The following is a 19089-nucleotide window of genomic DNA, read 5'->3' as shown; positions in this document are numbered from 1 at the left end:
TTATGATTTCTAATTTGTTTCAGGAGGAAGTATACTGTGTTTATATAAGCCACACAATATTAACCCTTCAAGACAACTTTAAAATCTCTTTCAAAGCATGATTAAAAGTACCTCTAAAAATTTTCCTCGTGAAATGTAAATGTATCTAATACACCTATAAAATATTTTCAGCTACATTTATGAAACATAATTCATAAATTTACTACATAACAAGTCAAAATAGTAACATTGATAACAATTGCTAAAATGTTATTTACACTTACAAAAAGCCAGGATATACACTTAATGCTTTTAATCTTTATCTCTTTTAGCCCTTACAACAAACCCATAAGGTAAGTATGTTATTCCCTTTTTAAAGAAGAAGGTAAAGTTAGAACTATGTACCTCAACATTGGCACTCTAACAGTTTGGATAACCCTTTGTTGTGGTGGAAATGTTCCATGTATTATAGGCTATTTAGCAGCATCCACGGTCTCTGTTCACTAGATACCAGTAATATACCCCATACCCAGAAGTGACAACCAAAAACTGTCTGTAGACATTGCCAAATATCCTTTTAGGGCCAAACCAGCCAAATCGCCCCCAGTTGAGAACCACTGGCTTAGAGAAGTAAAGTAACTTACTAAAGGTCATATGCTTAGAATATAATTGATCAGAAGCCAGGCATTCTGACACAAGAATGTATACTCTCAGTCAATGAAATACAATGCTGTTTACTCTGTGATAATCTACAGAACATAAATTTTCCTCCAAAATAGAAAACTAAAAATGAAGACAAACTATAAATGCCTTCCTATAGAAAGATATTCCATGGCCACAAGAGACTGTGCCCTTCCAAACTTTTCCTTTCCTAATTAAGGTCCATGTCCCAATGCCTATTGCCCTTATGTAGCTTGATCTCCTGCCACAGCTACCCCAATCTTCTTTAAGTCCTACTCCATGTGCCGCAAAAGACAGTCACCAATCCCTTGTAAAGGCTGATTCCACCCTTTAGTAAATAAGATCCAGCCTCTGCCTCACAGAGGCCCTGAAGAACAGGACCTGTCTGCTTCCTACCAGTTCCCTTAGATGACCCAAGACTTCCACCTGTACCATCTCAAAGTGCAAGCCTTCTGCACAGTGGTCACTGAATTCTGGCACTGAAGTCCCAAGCCTTCAGTGACCAGGCACTTTCCACACACCGAAGACTTCCTATGTGCCTCACATAGACTATTTCATTCCAGGCTCACAAAAACCCTAGGAAGCAAATACTACTTCCATTTACCAAAAGAAATAGATTCCAGTAGGCAGAGGAAACCCACACAAGCTTTTCACCAGGTTCAGGACTCAGATTTCAACCCAAATACGGACAACTCCAAACCTCTGCTCTGTATTCCAACCCTATACTCTTCCAATTTCATGGCAGGGCAAAGACTACAGACAAACCCTTCCAAAGCATGTTCTCATCATGACATACTCCCTCCAGCTTGCTTAGAAGTTCATCAGTCCAGTCACCTCTCCTCAACAACCCAAATTTATGGGAATAAACAAAGCAGAGCTGAGCATGACTTCACTTGTGGAATAGAAAAGGGAAACATTCAGGCAGTGACCTCACGAACTTTGAAAAGGCAGTGTCATATTAAATCAGAGGATAGAAAAACACAGAACATGTTTTCTCTTATCTGATTCTATTTTTGTTATTTACTTTTTTATGCATAAAGAGTTATGTATTCATGTATGACTGATTACATTGCTTCAAAGCACTTTAAGCTGTTAAGTTACGAAAATAGACAGTTTTGAAAAAAGAACCTGGTGGTGGAGGTGAGGATTTTTCCCTTTCAATCACATTCCTTAAATATAGCTTGTTGTTTTTTTGTAGTCTTCATTAAACTTTCCTGAGAGCTTCAACTTTTAGGTTAAGGTCAAATACAAAAACTTTCAAACATAAAATGTCTGAGGAGAAAAGAACAATTGGCAGAGCAGGGAACTGAACTAACAAAGGCAGATCTTTTTGATGTGTTGACTTTATTCAGTTTTAAGCTGCTTCATCTGGGGAATAAAAACAAAGGAGGAGCTCCACAGCTGTAAAAATCTATAAAGCCAGGCTGGGCACAGTGGCTCATGCCTGTAATCCCAGCACTTTGAGAGGCCGAGGCGGGTAGATCACTTGAGGTCAGGAGTTTGAGACCAGCCTGGCCAACATAGTAAAACCCCGTCTCTATTAAAAACACAAAAATTAGCTGGGCACGATAGCATGCACCTGTAATCCCAGCTACTCAGGAAGCTGAGACAGGAGAATTGTTTGAACGGGGGAGGCAGAGGTTGCAGCGAACTGAGATCTTGCCTCTGCATTCCAGCCTGGACAACAGTTCAAGACTCTATTTTAAAAAAAGTATAAAGACAAAGGGATAGAAAGAACTCAAGAAACTTTCAACATGTGAAAGGCCTGCCTTTAAACCCTGGCCCGACCATTTGTCTGCTTTGTGACCTCGGTTGAGTAACCTCTTTTCCATGAGTTCCTCTTCTGTAAAACAGGATCATTGTGAAGATCAAATAAGAAAATGCATGTAAAGGACCTGGCACACAGTAGACACGCAATAGATTTCAATCAGTAGGGGGCCCTTTGGACATACCTATGTGTTTGCCAAAGTTTGTGCTTTAGCAATACTTTTAACGTCCCATGATTACTTCTCATTAATTAGGTGAATTTAGAAGTGTTGTAAACCAAGGGTAATCTGGCTAGGGGCTGAAAGACAATATGTATGGGGCATAGACTATGTTACCTGCCCAGTGATCTCTGTGCTAACTGGCAATTTTGTTCTTTTTGGGTGATTCGGTTAAATAGCACAGAGTGCCAGCCATCACTGCAGAAGTTGTTCAGTGACCTGGACTTCCTCCAGGAAGGACCTCAGTAACTGGAACCAGAGAATATGGTTTCTGAGCTAAAGACCATATTCATTCTCAGATTCATTTTCATCTCTTTACAGACAAGGACACTGAACCAGAGAGGAGCAATTTGGCACAGCTAAATAAGTGACAGAGCCCAAACGTGATTCTTAATCTTACCTCTATACCAATGGTTCTCAACTGGAGGTGATTTTGACATCCAGGGGACATTTTTGGTTGCCACAACTAGGGAAAGATGAGATGTTACTGGCATCTAGTGGGCAGAGGCCAGGGATACTGCCAAACATCCTATAAGGCACAGGACAGCCTCTACAGTAAAAGCATCAATCGTCCATGGTTAAGAAATGCTGATCTACTCCATTGGACCAGTGTCTCCAGGGAGTCCGAAATCTGCCTTTTAAACTGCTGCTGCTGGAAGTTAAATTTGGCCCCAGCATGGCACCCCACACCAATGACTGACTCAACCCTGTCAATTGTGCCTCTTAGCATTGAGAGGATTGGGAAGGATTTACAGATTTACCTCCTCAGGTAACTTAAAGTCTGGACATAACTTTTGAAGCACCCTGATATGCCCAGGCATAAGTGCTATTGACAGTCCTGAAAACGCACTTCGGTGTTATTAGGCAGTCTAAGAAACTTATTCTCAAAACCATTTTGGCAAAACACCACCGAACAGCCAAATGATGCACAACCACAGTTATCAAATATTCAGAATGATCTGCCCTGAGCAAATACATCTGATACTGTACTGAGCACCTCCAGGATTAACGGCTTGAGTAGAGGAAACACAGAGATTGAGGCACTGATTAAAGCTAAAATACTCTTAGTGTTTCCACCCAAACTTGAGTTCCATGTTGCAGGGACTAAAAAAAGAAAAGAAAGGCAGAGTCAATGATTAAAGTAATTATGTAGTTACTGGTTCTTGCCATGCATGCCACCTGTCTTGCTGACCTCACAGGCCTCTACACCAGCCAGTGTGAGGGTCAAATAAGAGTCTACATGTGGGAGTATGCAGTTTCAAAACCATTTGAAAGTATGAGTCACAATCCAAACTTACTTACCCACAGTTCCACCTGGTAACTATGATGTTAGTTCTGACTCATGATAGAAATATATGAAGGATCCCAATCTGATTAAAGTCAACACATATTTAATAAACACCTGTCATGCCCAATGCTTTTGGGGAGCATATTCCCCACTTAAAAAAAGCAGTGATACCACAAAGAATGACATGCACCCCATTAACACTTATACAGAATTAGAGAATCAGGAACTCTTTTAGGTGGAAATACCTAAGAAGGTTCCATTGAAAGAGATGGTCTTTGACTTGGATCTTGAAGAAAAGATGGGTTTTCAACAGATAAAAATGAGAACATTTAGAGGACTGGAAAGAATATGAAAGAAGAAAGGATCATAAAAAAATCAGGCAAATATGACAGTCAGTAAGGAGTTCAAGCTCGACTAGAACTTAGGGTGAATGGAAGGAGGTAACAGACAAAGCAGCAAAGTTTAGGTAGAAGCAATTATAGGGAGCCTTAAAATCCAAGACAAGAAGACAGGCATTTAATGGCCAACAGGAAGCAGATGGAGATTTGTTGTTATTTTTCAAACATAGAGGGCACAATCAGAGGAACTGTGGAGAAAGTAATCAGACGTAGGTGTGCAGCATGGAGATGAAGAAACCAGAGTAAAGAAACAGATTAAAGAGGCCACTCAATACTCTAAGAGACAGGCAATGCGACTGGACCAAGATTATGGGAGGCAAAGTAATGTGAAGGAAAAGTCCACAATCTGTTAGAGACCCATTGATCATGGGCAGAGGAAGAATAAAAAGTTAAAGTTGAAGAAACACCCAACAGAAGATCATACAAAGGGGCTCAGAAGTTTTGATACTGGATAAATGGAAGAAAGGTAGTATAATTATCAGACATAAGGAAGATGGAAGAGATGAATGAATTGTGCCTAGATGACTCAGAAAATGACAGCTCAATTTCTTGACTCAGAAAATGACAGTTCAATGCCAAGGTCACTCCTGCTACTGGTGCCTAGATACACCACCCAGACTTGGTGCCTGAGATATTATGCCTGCTACATCCCAGCACCCTCTCATCCCATGCCTAGTTCCCAGGCTAAAGCCTCTAAACAGCCTTTCTGGGCCTAGATCCCTACACCTATGCTGTGCCCCCGCCCCCACCTCTGCCCCTGTCCCCAGACTCCTGCTGATGCATTAGCAGGGTAAGTGAGTGAATGACTGAGTAAGGAGTGAATGAGTGATGGCTGCCTGTACTCAACTCTGATCAAAACTATGTAGACTCTCCATCACTCCCCTACCCCTACCCCCAGCCATGTTTCACCTGAAACTGTAGTGCTTGCTGGCCCTTTCTCACATTAACTGCCCTAGGACTTACCCTTGCAGGCTAAGTCTCAGCATCCATCTGTGACTGGGGCTCTAACCAGACCACTGTGGCTGCTATAAAGTCACCCTGATTCAGGTGGCAATCTTGGAATGTAAACTGGACACATTCTCATGGCTGATGCACTTGTTCTTACTACTTTGAGACTGTATTAGTCATCACAAATATAGGAAAATATTTGTAAAAGGATTTATCTCTTGGAAGAGCCTCTTGTCCCTGATGTTACCATTTAGGCTCTGAAAATCAATACTGCCAAGTAAGAAGGAGAATGCAGGATTGGTTGTGCGTTAAGTATGCAAAAATGTATGATTTGATTTATCCTGTGTCGCCCCTGATAATTTTCCCAACAAGTTATTTAGCTGCCACTCTTAACTGCAAACGTAGGGGACAACAGTCTACCAATTCTATTTCAAAGATGCTGAAAGAACTTCGGAATTAACCAATGGGCCTTAATATATCCTGGGAAGGAAACATGGGCAGAGTTCAGCAGAAGATGTACCACATCCCATCCTAGGATACAGCTACTCAGAAGGCAGCCTCCCACAGGGTGATAACCACTCGCCTTCCCACCCTCCACCCATGGCAATCTATTATTACCAGCAAAGGTGGCTGTTGTTGATGACTTATTAGATATGCCGATTCATGAAGACCGAACATGGGCAGGCCTGACTAAGGGAATTGTTTGCTGGATTTAATCAATTACTGGGTTCATCAAGTGTGATTACTGAGCCATGTCAAAATCCAAGTGAAATAACATATTAGACATTCACGGAAAAAATAACTCCTTGCTTTGCCTTGCCACAGATAGAGGCCATGCTATTATATATGTGCAATATCCAGGTTATCAATTATCTGCACACATCTGTATCCTGGGCCGTCTTCCTCCTAGTGTCTAGAATATTTTTGAGCCATTTGCCTTTTTGAAACAAAAAGAAAGCCTAAATTAAAAGTCAGTAAAACATATATTTTTAAAATAACTGAAAACACGAAGAAAACAAGGAGAAAAGATTCCGGGTTATCCTATTAGACTTCAGTATGCCCATACTTTCAAGCACCAAAATTAATAAGCAATACTGGAGGCTCACTTTGTAATCTAGTGAGAGAAGAGTATACGATAATGTAAGTGTCTTCCCAACAGACCTGGTTGTTCCCAATGACCTTCAATACTTATATCTATTATAGCACTCACCGCATTTTATTATAATCCTTTAGTTCACCTGTATCTCACCTACAAGCCTGTGTACCTATTAACAGAGGCATTTGTACATATGTTGTTATTTCCAGTATTTACTGAACTATATGGCAATATACTATAGTAAGTATTAAATAAACTTTTGTTAAATTGGAAGATTTTTGTAAAGTACTGTGCATGTGACTATCAATATAATATGATTATCAAAAACATGAGAGACACCGTTGGCTAAAGTTACTCACAGAAATATGTCTAGATTTAGAAAATGAATAAATCAGACACAGTAAGAGCTACAACTTCTACCTAAACTATCTAAACGGTGCTATGATTAATAAATAAAAACATTCATGCTACACATGATCTTAGCCAAAAGGCCGAGAAGCGATAAAAACGTTCATGCTAATGAGGTTTTTCACTACGTGGTATGGCTTTTTTAAGCCACAACTCCAACTTCTAAACATTCTGACCAAAGTATTGCCATAATCCAGACACATGAAAATTGAACGTGTGTCTGTAGAACTCCCCCAGGTTTGTGGATATGTCTTTAATTTGTGCCTCTATTTCTTAATCCGCTATCATACTGAAATAGGGGTGTGTGTGTGTGTGTGTGTGTGTGTGTGTGTGTCAGAGAGAGAGAGTGTATGTGTGTTGGAAGCACTTCTATCATAGATTCAGCTTGCAACATCGGCTCTGATAGCAATTCCTTCCTTCAAGGGCAGCCCATAAGTATTTGATTATTTCTAGGTATTTCTCAAAGGTATAAACTTCTGCAAGCCAGACCTGATAACTTGAAGGTGAAGCTGTATTAAAAGAAACTGGATGAGAAATTTATGGGTAAGCGGGTTTACTGCATAATCCTCTCTAGCCATCAAATTACTACTTCACAACTTCTGCAAATCTCTTGTAATGATTGACCCTCATGAACGAGATTCCTTCACAAGCACAAGGATGGTTTCCCCTTAATTATATGGATTTAAAACCCAATGCAATAAAGTTTTCTGTGAGGCTTACCTACTACCTATTGATTCCCTTGCAAACCCGGTAAAGAGGACTTATGAAATCACTCTTTCTACTGAAATTTGGTCTTGGAAGAGATTAGTATACTCTCCTTAATGCTAAGAGTGAGATTCAGTAGAATCACTATTATCAAAACATTCCCTTGGGCTACCAAAATATGCCTCATACTTTATGAAATACTTAAAGAAAGGTAACTGCCTCAATTGTGTTGTAGTAGGATGACAATTACTTTGAAAGCTGTGGGATCTTTTTGCTTTAACAAGGTTTTAATAGGTAAACAAATACATAAGTGAAATAAAATGAAAGTTAGCAAGAAAACTATAAACAAATGTAGATTATTTTTGTATCCTGGGCTGTCTTCCCCTTGATGTCCAAATCATGGGGAAGTTGATTTGGAAATGTTTTTAATATAACATTTATATCAATTAGTTTTCCTATATTAAGCCACCTACTTTATTTGACTAATTATTAACTCCAGCCGAATAACTGCAGTTAGAATTAAACTCACCAGTTAAGTCCACATTGCTGTGTTTATTCCTACCATGAAAAAGGAATGACAGCTATTCCCAGTCCAAAAAAACCATCAAGTACGCAAGCAAACATTCAAACAGACCATTACTTGACGGGGGGTGTCGAAATATATTCAAAATTGTCTACCATTCATCAAATGAGGAATCCACCTACTCCAAATCTACAGATCCCCAGAGAAGGTCTCAAGCAAGATTATTCTGAAAAAGGCTGACGGTTTGCTATATGGATTAGAGAAGGCTGGAAATTTTCTTAACACTTCTTTTAACAAGAGATTTAGTCTATGTTCCATTCCCTTGAATGGGTAGGTTCAGTGATAGCTTGACCAATAAGACACAGCAGAAGTGATGCTGTGCCCACTTTTGGACCCAGGCCATAATTAAGAGACTAGCAGCTTTTACTTCCTGTCTGTTAGAACACTTAACCTAAGAAACCAGATAAGTGCAATTGCCCTGAGACCACCATGTAGTAAGAAGTCCAAGCCAGATGGAAGCACCCAGGAGGACAAAAGCCATGTGGGGAGACAGGGAGAGAGAGAAAAAAATAAAGAGGGAGAGTGCAAGAAACAAAGAGCACCAAGACTCCTAACATGTGAGCAAAGACACTATCTTGGAAGTGGAGTCTCCATCCCCAGCAGCCCCAGTTGACACCAGGTGGATCAGATTCAAACCAGCCAGCCAAGTCCTTCCTGAATTCCTGACCTACAAAATTATGAGCAGAATAAAAGTTATTTTAAGCCACTAAGTTGAGGATGGTTTGTAATTCAGTGATGGATCAGAAGCACATGGATCTACTTCATATAAAAATATGTATCTCATTAAAACTAGAAGAGCTCAAACTGATCCTCTATTAATTCACACTTTAAATGACTTCAATAAAGCTTGTTCAATGCAATTGGCTTATTTTTCATTACACTGACAAAATAAAAAATGCAACAGCATTCACATCAGATATGCAAAAAACACACTTTCAAAACAAAATTGACATTGTAATTTGAACCTTGACAGGTTTGAGCAGCTCTCTTGTAAAACTTCCTCTCACTGTCTAAGTCTCTCTCCTTAAAATAAAATTGAGGCAACTTTGAAGCACCTCATACTCCAGATTAAGTACATGTGAAAATGATAAATTACTTTTTACTACTGAAGACTACTGTGCCCTCTAATCTGAGTGATTAATTTACATCCTGCTCAGTGGTTCACATGCAATTACTACCGTGAGTCCAACGAACCTGAACAAGACAGAATTGTTTAGCCATCTGTACAAGCTCACTATATTTAGAAAAGTACGCAATCTCCAGGAAGCTTTCAAGTTTTAGTTCATTTTCCTCTCAATGACTGGTGCACTCTATGCTGCATATCAAATTATAGTACCACTCCTTTGGACCCAATTTTGCTCAGCCCACCTTATTTTGTTGTTGTTGTTGTTTTGTTTTATTTTAGGCTTTTGGCAGGCTGAAGCCATGATTTTTAGTTTCTGTCTATAGTGATAAGAATAAAAGAGGGATGAGGAAGGGGCTTTATTGGCCCAACTGGAAGCAGAAACTAGAACTCATGACCGTGTTCTCTCCATTGGACACCCCTGGAGGAGACCATGCAACACAGGAATCTCTACTGTGAGACGATGCTCATTAGAAAAGGCAAAACTAGGGGCCGGGCGCGGTGGCTCAAGCCTGTAATCCCAGCACTTTGGGAGGCCGAGACGGGCGGATCACGAGGTCAGGAGATCGAGACCATCCTGGCTAATACGGTGAAACCCTGTCTCTACTTAAAAATACAAAAAACTAGCCGGGCGAGGAGGCGGGCGCCTGTAGTCCCAGCTACTCTGGAGGCTGAGGCAGGAGAATGGCGTAAACCCGGGAGGCGGAGCTTGCAGTGAGCTGAGATCCGGCCACTGCACTCCAGCCTGGGTGGCAGAGCAAGACTCCCTCTCAAAAAAAAAGAAAAAAAAAGAAAAGAAAAGGCGAAACTAAAGTGGTCAGCTACAACTGCCATTGTTGAAACCTACTGGCAAAGTTTAATTGCATTAATCATTTTTTTAATCCACATGTAATCTGTTTACTTCCCTAACACCCAATTAAGTACAATGAAAGCAGACACAGGCCTTCTAGATTGAATTGTGGGCTTCAAATGCTTGGTGAGCAAAAGGTCTAAGCAACTTTATTTCCAAATTCTTCCCAATAAAAAGAATAAATATTCCAGAACATAACAATGGAGTTACATGATAATAAATGTGTCATTAGGCAATATTGGCATTGTGTGAAAATCAGGTGTATTTACACAAACCTAAATGGTATAGCCTACTACATGACTAGGCTGTGTGGTATAGCCTGTTGCTCCTAGGCTACAAACCTGTACAGCATACTACTGTCCTTAATACTGTGGGCAACAGTAACACAATGATAATAATGTGGGTATCTAAATATATCTAAACATAGAAAAGCTAATGCATTGTACTACAATGTTACTGCAACTACTGTGTCACTAAGCAATAGGAATTTTTTAGCACCATTATAATCTTATGGACCACCTAACTCAAGAAAAGACTAACATACATGAGGTCTACACCCCTAGATAAGCCTAAGATAATATGCTTACTAAAAGTTTATGAAAACTCTTCCTAAGAAAACAACCATGATCAGCTGGACCTTTAGAATCCCAACTTTGATGGAGAGTCATAGCTAAGGTTTAGAGAATAAAGATAGAGGTTGGAAGTAGCAAGAGATGACACTGGAGAAATAAAAGAGGTCATGGAAGACCATCTGTGCCATTATTGTTCAATCAAATTTGTGAGAAATCATTGTAAAAAACAGAAAGCAGTGTATACAAAATGAACCAATGAATGAACAACGTGAGGTGATGAATATGTTAATTTGCTTAACTGTAATGACTTCACTATGTGTATGTATATATATACAAGGAAACATATCATACACTTTAGATATATATAATTTTTAAAAGATGAACCAATGAATAAATTCCACCAGGAAGTACATGACATTTCCTAAGCTCATTTCATTATTCTATAGTCACAACTTATGTGCATGCACAAATATACATGCTGTTCCACCAAGTCAGCAAACTACATCTGTCAACGGGTACTGTAATGGGGAATGAAAATCACATATGCACTGAAAAATGGGCTTCCCATTGGACCTAGGAGGCCATATACTCAAAAACCTGGTAAGTCATTTTTGAACTATAAATACGGAAGATTTAAGTCCAATGTTTAATAGCAACATAGGTCAGGGCCAGTGACCAACTGATCCTTCATGGCACCTTATGCCAAAGAGTCTGCAAAGCACAGCCCAGAGGCAGGCTGTGCACATGTGGGATGATGACAGATGTCATTCTAGTTAAAATTACCCTTTCCACAGTCAAATCGAAAGACTGCCACTGCCCTTAAAGGAATCTGTACCTGTGCTTTGAGCTCAACAGCATTTTGTCAGCAAATCAGGCAAATCAGCAAGGAGAGTCTGAGACAAAGAATTCAGAAACTAAACATGCATATAAAGACCGCTTTGTGCTCCCCATCCATAAACCCTCAGTCCCTGCCAGCCCAATCACTCTCTGGTCAAGGTTTTAGGAAAATCTCTAGACAGCATGGCAGTAACAAGCTTTTGAGCCCACAGGATCCACTCTCATGTGAAGGCATCCACCTACTGTGCCTCACTAGATGCCTGCAATCAATTTCTAATTACAGCAGCAGTCACGATTGGAGATAAAGCAGGCAACATGCGGAGAAAGAACCAAGAGCCTGTTTATTACAATTCCAGTCCACCATGACCCAGACTTGTGAAGAGCTGGGCCACAAATGCATCAACCAGTTGCAGCTCAGAAAGATGTTCTTACCTCTGGGACGTTTTCTTATATTTCCTCCTGTAGGAAAAGAGGCATAAACACATATCAGAAAAGGGTTGTGGCAGGCAGTGGGTAAGAAAGGGATTACTTCAGTGGGGATGGGCATGGAGGTCAACACTTCTTAGGGGGGTTTCTCTGTGAAGCTTATGGGTTTCAAAGCCTAGTTAAAAGTTTGGGAATGCTGTGTTACATTGTAGTCAGAAGTACAGAACCTAAGCCTTTACAGTAAAAAATAGCATCCCAAGAGCTCAGTGGCTCTGCTCCCATGTTCCTCGCTTTTCCTTTTGAAGGTTCCATGGCATTTTAGTTGAGGTCAGGCTTTAAAGACCACAAAATCTAGGTTCAAACCTCAATCCTTCCTTTACCAGGTTCATGAGGTTCTTGCAGAGTAAATGAACACACACTTACAAAACATCTCTTTTGTCTAGCACATATTAAATGGGTTAAATGGTGAATAATTATCAGTTATTTATGTTGTCACTATTGTTACTATTATCCCCAACATCTAGCACTGAGGTCCCTTTAAAGATGTGCCTTTTTTAATGTAAATGTGCAAGCATGCAGCTAAACGATGAGATGAGACATAAGGTCTTCAAAAAAAGAAGTGAGGAAAGGGACAATGAGAAAGTCTAGAAGCAAATGTTGAGAAGAGCATTAGGAACCAGCATTAGGAACCGCCCCCAGGAAGCAGAAGAGACCCAGTTCCAGCCCACCTCTGCTATTTACAGTCATTTAGCCTTAGGCAAATCTTGTGCATGAGGCTTCTTAATCTATCACATGAAGCTAGTAACATCTGCTCTGACCTAGGTCAGAGTGGCAGACAAGGGGAAAATGGCCATAAAATGTATGTTGTCCCAATATCCCAACGTTCTTCATGTGTGGGTCAATTTTTGTAGACTCTGAAGACCCTTGAAAGAGTTTCAATAGGCTCAGCACTGGAGAGGATTAGAGGAGAGGAAGTGCTAAGGAGAGAAAATCCATCTCCTTGTAGTATATCCAGGAAGTACAATGTTTCCCAGTAGACTTTAGTTCCGCACCTGCACTTCCATTACAGTCACTGTACCCAGGAAGCAAACCCTTGATTTGCTAATGGAGAGCTGTGCACCATATTTTTTTGTAAACTAAAGAGGTTTCAAATTGAGAATCACTAGGACCTGTTACATCTCTGTTAAAATGAAATCACACAGGGCAGTGTCAGGCGTGTAAAGCAGCATGTAACACAGAACCTACAGTGTGGTCTTGACTGGATATGTACTGATATCTATTTATCTTAAAGGAGACACACAAAAATGACAACCATGACTCCAGGGTAGTAGGATAATAAATCACTCCTTTTTAGTTTTATGAATTTTCCAAATTTTCTTTAAAGAGTGAGTATTATAATAGAAAAAATATTAAAATATGGATACACCTATATAGTTACATATAAAGATATATACAAATACAGGACTATATAGAGATATTTCCATGTTTCAATTATATCACATATAATAGGGAGGAAGATTGACTAAAAGTGGATTAAGGCTTGGCCTTTCAAGCAAACTACCCATGTTCCAATCTTGGCTCTAGCACTTAGCTTTACAATGCTGGACTAGTTATTAAATCCCCATGAACCTCAGTTTCTTTGTATATAAAGTGGGAAGAATCAGAGCCCCTCTTCTGAGACCTTGTTATCAGAAATAAATGAGATAATTCACCAGAATGTGAGCTCCCCAAGGGCAAGTTCTTTGTGTGGTTTACCTCATACTCTCCACAAAAGCTGTGATGCATGTGCACTGATCACTCTCTCGCACCTGGACCCTGTCACCAATGACAGCTCACACTTTCCAGGCAGCAGCCAAGGGCAGAAGCTTCACCCTCAGGCAGGGAGCACAGTGATCTGTGGGTGTGACCTGTGCCCTTGGACTCATTAGCATAGCAGTCTAATAAACTGATATAAGGCACAGCTGGCAAGACGAAAAAAATAACCCATTGAGCGTATACAGGGTCCAAAGGCAAGGGGGCAGTTGGAAAAGAAGAATGCCCCTAGCCTCTACTCAGAAGCCGAACTAATCCTATCAGCAGACAGTATCTTCGGAGGTCAGAAGAAGACAGCCCTTGCTATTGATTTCCACAGAATTCTCCCAGCACTTGCCAAGGAAATATATAAAGGCACTGCTTGGAGTTCTGAAAGAATCAAAGATAAACAAAAATAAGAAAAGCTTCATTTTCAGCACCTACTAGCAATAAGCACTTAATATACTTTTCTAATCCTCATAACTCTGTAGGATCCCCTCTCTGAAAGAATGCAAATTCTAAACAGGAAGTTAAGACATGCACCTAAAGTGCAAACACAAGGGATCGCTCAGGGAAGCTTTGTGAAAGAGGTAGTCTTGATTGATGGGTGAAATGTCAGCAGGAAGAAACATGGAAGTATATGGCAAGCAGAAACAGAGGGCATGCCTCATGGTCTCAAACCAGCCCAGCAAGCAGGGACTATAGAGTGAGGTAGCAGGAAACAAGGCTGGCAAGTGCTAAGGACAGAGTTAAGTGGGAAGAGTAATAAAATTTATATTTTAGAAAAAGATGATACCCAGGGGGAGGGTCACCTCTTGTGAGAAGCCACATTACACACCCTCTTCTGTGCTCCCACAGCATGCTGAAACCTCTCTGACACCATTCTCCATGGCACTGCATTGTCTCATGTCTGTGATTTTGTGGAAAGGCAACAGGGCTCTGGAGTGTGACAGACCTGGCTCAAAAACCCAACTTCACCCTCACTAGCTGTGAGACCTCAGGCAAGCTCTGTGCTAAATCAAGCTTTCATTTCCTCATCTATGAAATGGATGAGATGATCTCAAATGAGATAATGTATTAAATTTGTCATGTAGTGTGCCTGCCATGTAAGAGGCATTCTAAGACTTTTTGGCCCCTTGGTCCCTTGTTCTGAGCTTCTTGAGGTCAGAGGTCTGTCATATGCATCCCTATATCTATCCCAAGGGCATGCACATTAACTGGCACATGGTTGGCTAAATAAATGAACTATTTGCAACTGTCATCCATACACATCAAAAGATGGGTTGTGCATCTGGTAGACACAAAGAAAGACAGACCAGAAGTCTGATTTTCAGTCCAACTCACCTTCCTGACACTCCCCACATTCACAGATATATTCCTAGCTTCAGATATTGTAAAGTTTCCCCCTTCAATCTTCTCCCGTCTAGACATAGCCCTAAAATCAACCCAAATGGTGTCATCTTACAATGGGGTTTGGAGGTTAGCTCTTAAAGCACAAGAGAAAATGCAACTCATAAAAATTACTCAAGATCCAACTCTCAGATTATTCTGAATGTGCAAGATTGGTAAGGCCTGACTGACCCCTACTCATCCTTCAGTTCTCAACTGAAACATCATTTCCAAAGACCTTCTAGGGCCTCCCAAACTGGGTAACACTCCTTCTGTGTGTCCCATAGTGGCCGGAGCTTACCCACCACATTGCACTTATGACTGCTCATCGTCATGATCTTTTATGCTTGTGGGAAGAATGATGGCTTACCTGACATCTGCTAGTGTTTCTTCCTTGTCTAACACATAGTGCTCAGCAAATGGCAACTGCTCAATATGTTGTTATTGAATTCATGAATGCATTTACCCAAAAATTAATCAAAAATGGTTTCATTTTCTTCTTTTTCCTTCTACTAAGCAATGATTTATAATGAGCAGTGAGGACATCCACCATAGCTGTGGTTTCCTACATACAGGGGGAAAGCAATGAGAAGGCTGGGGAGCTCACATTTGTTGAGCACCTCCTCTGTTCCATTCCTCTTACACAAGTTAACTCACTTACAACTCCTACAAACCCTGAGAGGTTCTACCCACTTTCCACCTGACAGAAGTGAGTCTCAGAGAGATTAAGTAACTTACCTAAGGATACAGAACCTTAAAGTGGCTGAGAAAGAAGGCAAATTCTGAAGCCTTCGAAGAAAATTAAGGAATTTATACAAAGAAGGCAAAAGATACTACCAAGAAACTTAGACACTAGACAAAACCAAAATAAAATTAATAACAATAAAACATACTGCGTTCTGGCCACCCAAATGCAGGAAATGAGCTGGGAAAAAAAAAACCCCAGTTTATTCTTGGCCTTCTATTTTTAAGAACTTCAACAGAATCCCTGACTCAAATCTGAAAGACAAAGGAAATTTGTTTTGTTTTGTTTTGTTTTGTTTTGTTTTGTTTTGTTTTGTTTTTGAGAGGGAATCTCACTCTGTTGCCCAGGCTGGAGTGCAGTGGTGCAGTCTTGGCTCACTGCAACCTTCTCCTCCTGGGTTCAAGCAAATCTCCTGCCTCAGCCTATGAATAGCTGGGATGACAGGAGCACACCACCACGCCCAGCTAATTTTTGTATTTTTAGTGGAGATGGGGTTTCACCATGTTGGCCAGACTGGTCTCGAACTCGTGACCTCAAGTGATCTGCCTCCCTCGGCCTCTCAAAGTGTTGGGATTATAGGTGTGAGTCACCATTCCTGGCCTGCTTTTAAAATTTGTTTCTAAAATTTAATTTAAATTTATAATGTTTTGAAACTTGAAACAACACACTACAAACCTCAAGATTTCATGTAGCTAGACCAAGCTGATGTCGAAAGTAGAGAATGACAAAGAGCTGTTGTGTTCTGGGACCTGGCAAAGTTGGTAGGGTGGGAGATGGAGAGGCCAGCTTTATGCTGAGAGAGAAGGCAAGGGCATCTTTACAAGACCAGGCTGAGGACACCACTTCAAAGAAGGTCTAGAGTGGCGCTTTGCAACGTCTGTTCCCTGGAATGAGCTCTACTGTTCTCTCTCTCTCTCTCACACACACACACACACCCGCGCGCGCGCGCGAGCACACGCACGCACACACACACACACACACACACACACACACACACACACGGGTTCATCTGTTTGTTGTTTCTGTTTTTCTAAGGAGAGGCATTACAGCATACTGGTTAAGATCACTTGCCTGAGCTTAAATCCCTTCTCCAACTTATTGTATCTGACAGGCTGCATGATCTTTGGCAACTTATATCACTTCTCCAACCACCGGTTTCCTCATCTGTGAAATCTGGGTAACAGCAGTGCCTGCTTTACAGGGTGATGTGAGAGTTAAATGTAATGATGAATGCAGGGCATTTAGTATAGTGCTGGGCATCCTGGAAATGCTCAAGATTCAGCTACTGTACTAAAAACAGTAGTACTGCATAAACAATAATGACATTATAATTCAGTAGGTTTTCAAAACTTACTTGATCAAAAGTCTTTCATTGATTATAAAAGTCACAAAAAAGGTTGAAGATTGCTTTTCTAGAATGGAAAAATTAGATACTCCCAATTCTCCTTATCTTGGAACACTTGAACCACAAAGAAAGCAGGTGCTAATCTCAGTTCTGCTAAGAGGGGGATGAGCTGAAACACTGCCCAGCTTTTCCCATGCCTAAAGGGCCCTGTGCCTGCCTGTATACCCTGCCACCCACCCCAGCAATGTCCCACTTAACCTAGCAGAGTCACACACTCTTCTCAAATGTCAAAGCTGAGCCATTGCCCAAAAGGCAGGAAAAAAAGAAAGTAAAACTGGGTACTTATGAACTGGATATCACAATAATCCTTAGAAATATCTAAAATTATCTTTCAAAAAAAGCCCTTTTTATCAATAACTCCCTAAAAACTGAGCCCAATGGCTTGCTTACACAACATCCTTAAGCAGTCTCAGGAAGTTGTAACTCAATGCGGAGATCTCATGTGCTATGACTAGAATTATTGATTAGCCCATACTCATTGAGCTCGTAAGTAAATTAAAGGACCACTGGTCTTCACTGAAAATCAATGTCTATTTAAGTCCGGAATGTTTCAATAGAACTGTGGATTACGCAAGAAGTATTAAATGATGCATGTGTATGTGTGCATGCACTTATGCACAACAGGGGAAATGAGCCCCAAAACCCCCCTCAACGGCTTCGGTGCATTTACAGCCAGCTGGTCACATCCTGACAGGCAGATTTTGAAACAGGAGCATCATTAAAGGGCAAAGAGCACTGGCCTCCAATATTTAAATAGGTTCCCCAAAGCTCTCCACTGCAGTGTCATAAAGTGGAAGCTTCTAGACTCTGAACTTCATTTTCCATCTCCTGCCCTCAGTCAGGGAGATAAAGAATGAAACTAAGCAAGCTTAAGGGGTGATTCTGTCCACAGTCAGGGGCAGAGTAAAGACAAGCAGGCAAACAGCAAGAAACAACAGTGAGGTGGGAGCAAGGATGCTTTTAAGGGTCTTTATTTGCTTTTTGATGGCTAGGAGTTCCCAGAGTACTGGGCACACCTGCAGTCAAATGTAAGCATCAAGTACTCCAAAGTCAAACAGATGATTTGGAAATCGTTTCTAATAGCCTGGATAAGTGAGAGTCAATTAAACATTGATGCTAAATTATGAAGCTCCTGGCAGTCTTTCACTTTTTTAAAGTGAGTATCTTTGAGCAAGAGCCATATGGGTGCTGCAATAATGAGGTTTATAAATAGGCTTAATATTCTAACAAGCTGGCTTTGAAAAACCATAACTTGTGCTCTGTTTCTAAGTTGACAGAAAGATACCTCCCAGTTGGGCACAAGATTTCCTGGTATGGGAAGTTGAATACGCAACAACTGCATACACACAATACGAATTCTAGCTCTGCCTTCAGCGTTCTCCAGGGTTTCTGGGTAACAATGACTCACTCTTCTCCAAGTCCTATCCTGTCTCCATTCTTTTCTCCAGAGACCACTACGACCGCCGACACACAGACAGCTTCGGAAAGCTTGGTTCTCAGCCCTCAGTTCCCTCAAGAGACAGGACATTAAAAGACAGGCTCAGATAAACACAAAATGCACAGCAAGGCTCATATAGTTAACTACAGGTTCTCATGACTACAGATCACATATGTTTCACTCATGGGAAAGTGGACTGAGATAAAATGTCACAAATAACCATGAAATGAGTGAGGATCTGAACGATCATCTGATCCTCTGGTTTTGTTTTTCATTGGCATGCAGGGTACAAATTGAAAAGAATTGGATATCCCTAGAAACTTCTAATGGGTCTCTTACATCATTTGTATGAATTAATCTACATGCTACTGAGAATAGAAAGTCTTTGTACATTTCTTCTCATTCCTACCAGTGATTTCATTTCCATAATGCACGTATTAAA

General features: G+C 40.7%; 1 protein-coding gene and 1 pseudogene across 7 annotated transcripts in view; both read right to left on the bottom strand.

Annotated features, from left to right (window-relative positions):
• PDE1C (phosphodiesterase 1C) overlaps positions 1–19089 on the bottom strand; it is a 569208-nt gene that overhangs the window by 312404 nt on the left and 237715 nt on the right. For 5 of the 7 annotated variants that reach the window (XM_030933172.1, XM_010353326.2, XM_010353334.2 and 2 more), the window contains exon 3: positions 11886–11912. The exons of the other annotated variants lie outside the window; for them this stretch is intronic. In XM_030933172.1, the coding sequence (XP_030789032.1) occupies positions 11886–11912 (27 nt within the window). The remainder of the gene's footprint in view (positions 1–11885; positions 11913–19089) is intronic. 7 annotated transcript variants of the gene reach the window in all.
• LOC115898530 lies at positions 6733–6878 on the bottom strand (annotated as a pseudogene).

This window comes from Rhinopithecus roxellana, chromosome 6, assembly GCF_007565055.1.
Source record: "Rhinopithecus roxellana isolate Shanxi Qingling chromosome 6, ASM756505v1, whole genome shotgun sequence".
NCBI classification, from domain to species: domain Eukaryota; kingdom Metazoa; phylum Chordata; class Mammalia; order Primates; family Cercopithecidae; genus Rhinopithecus; species Rhinopithecus roxellana.
Note: the sequence above shows the minus strand (reverse complement) of the source record. Positions and strands in the feature narration are given on the sequence as shown.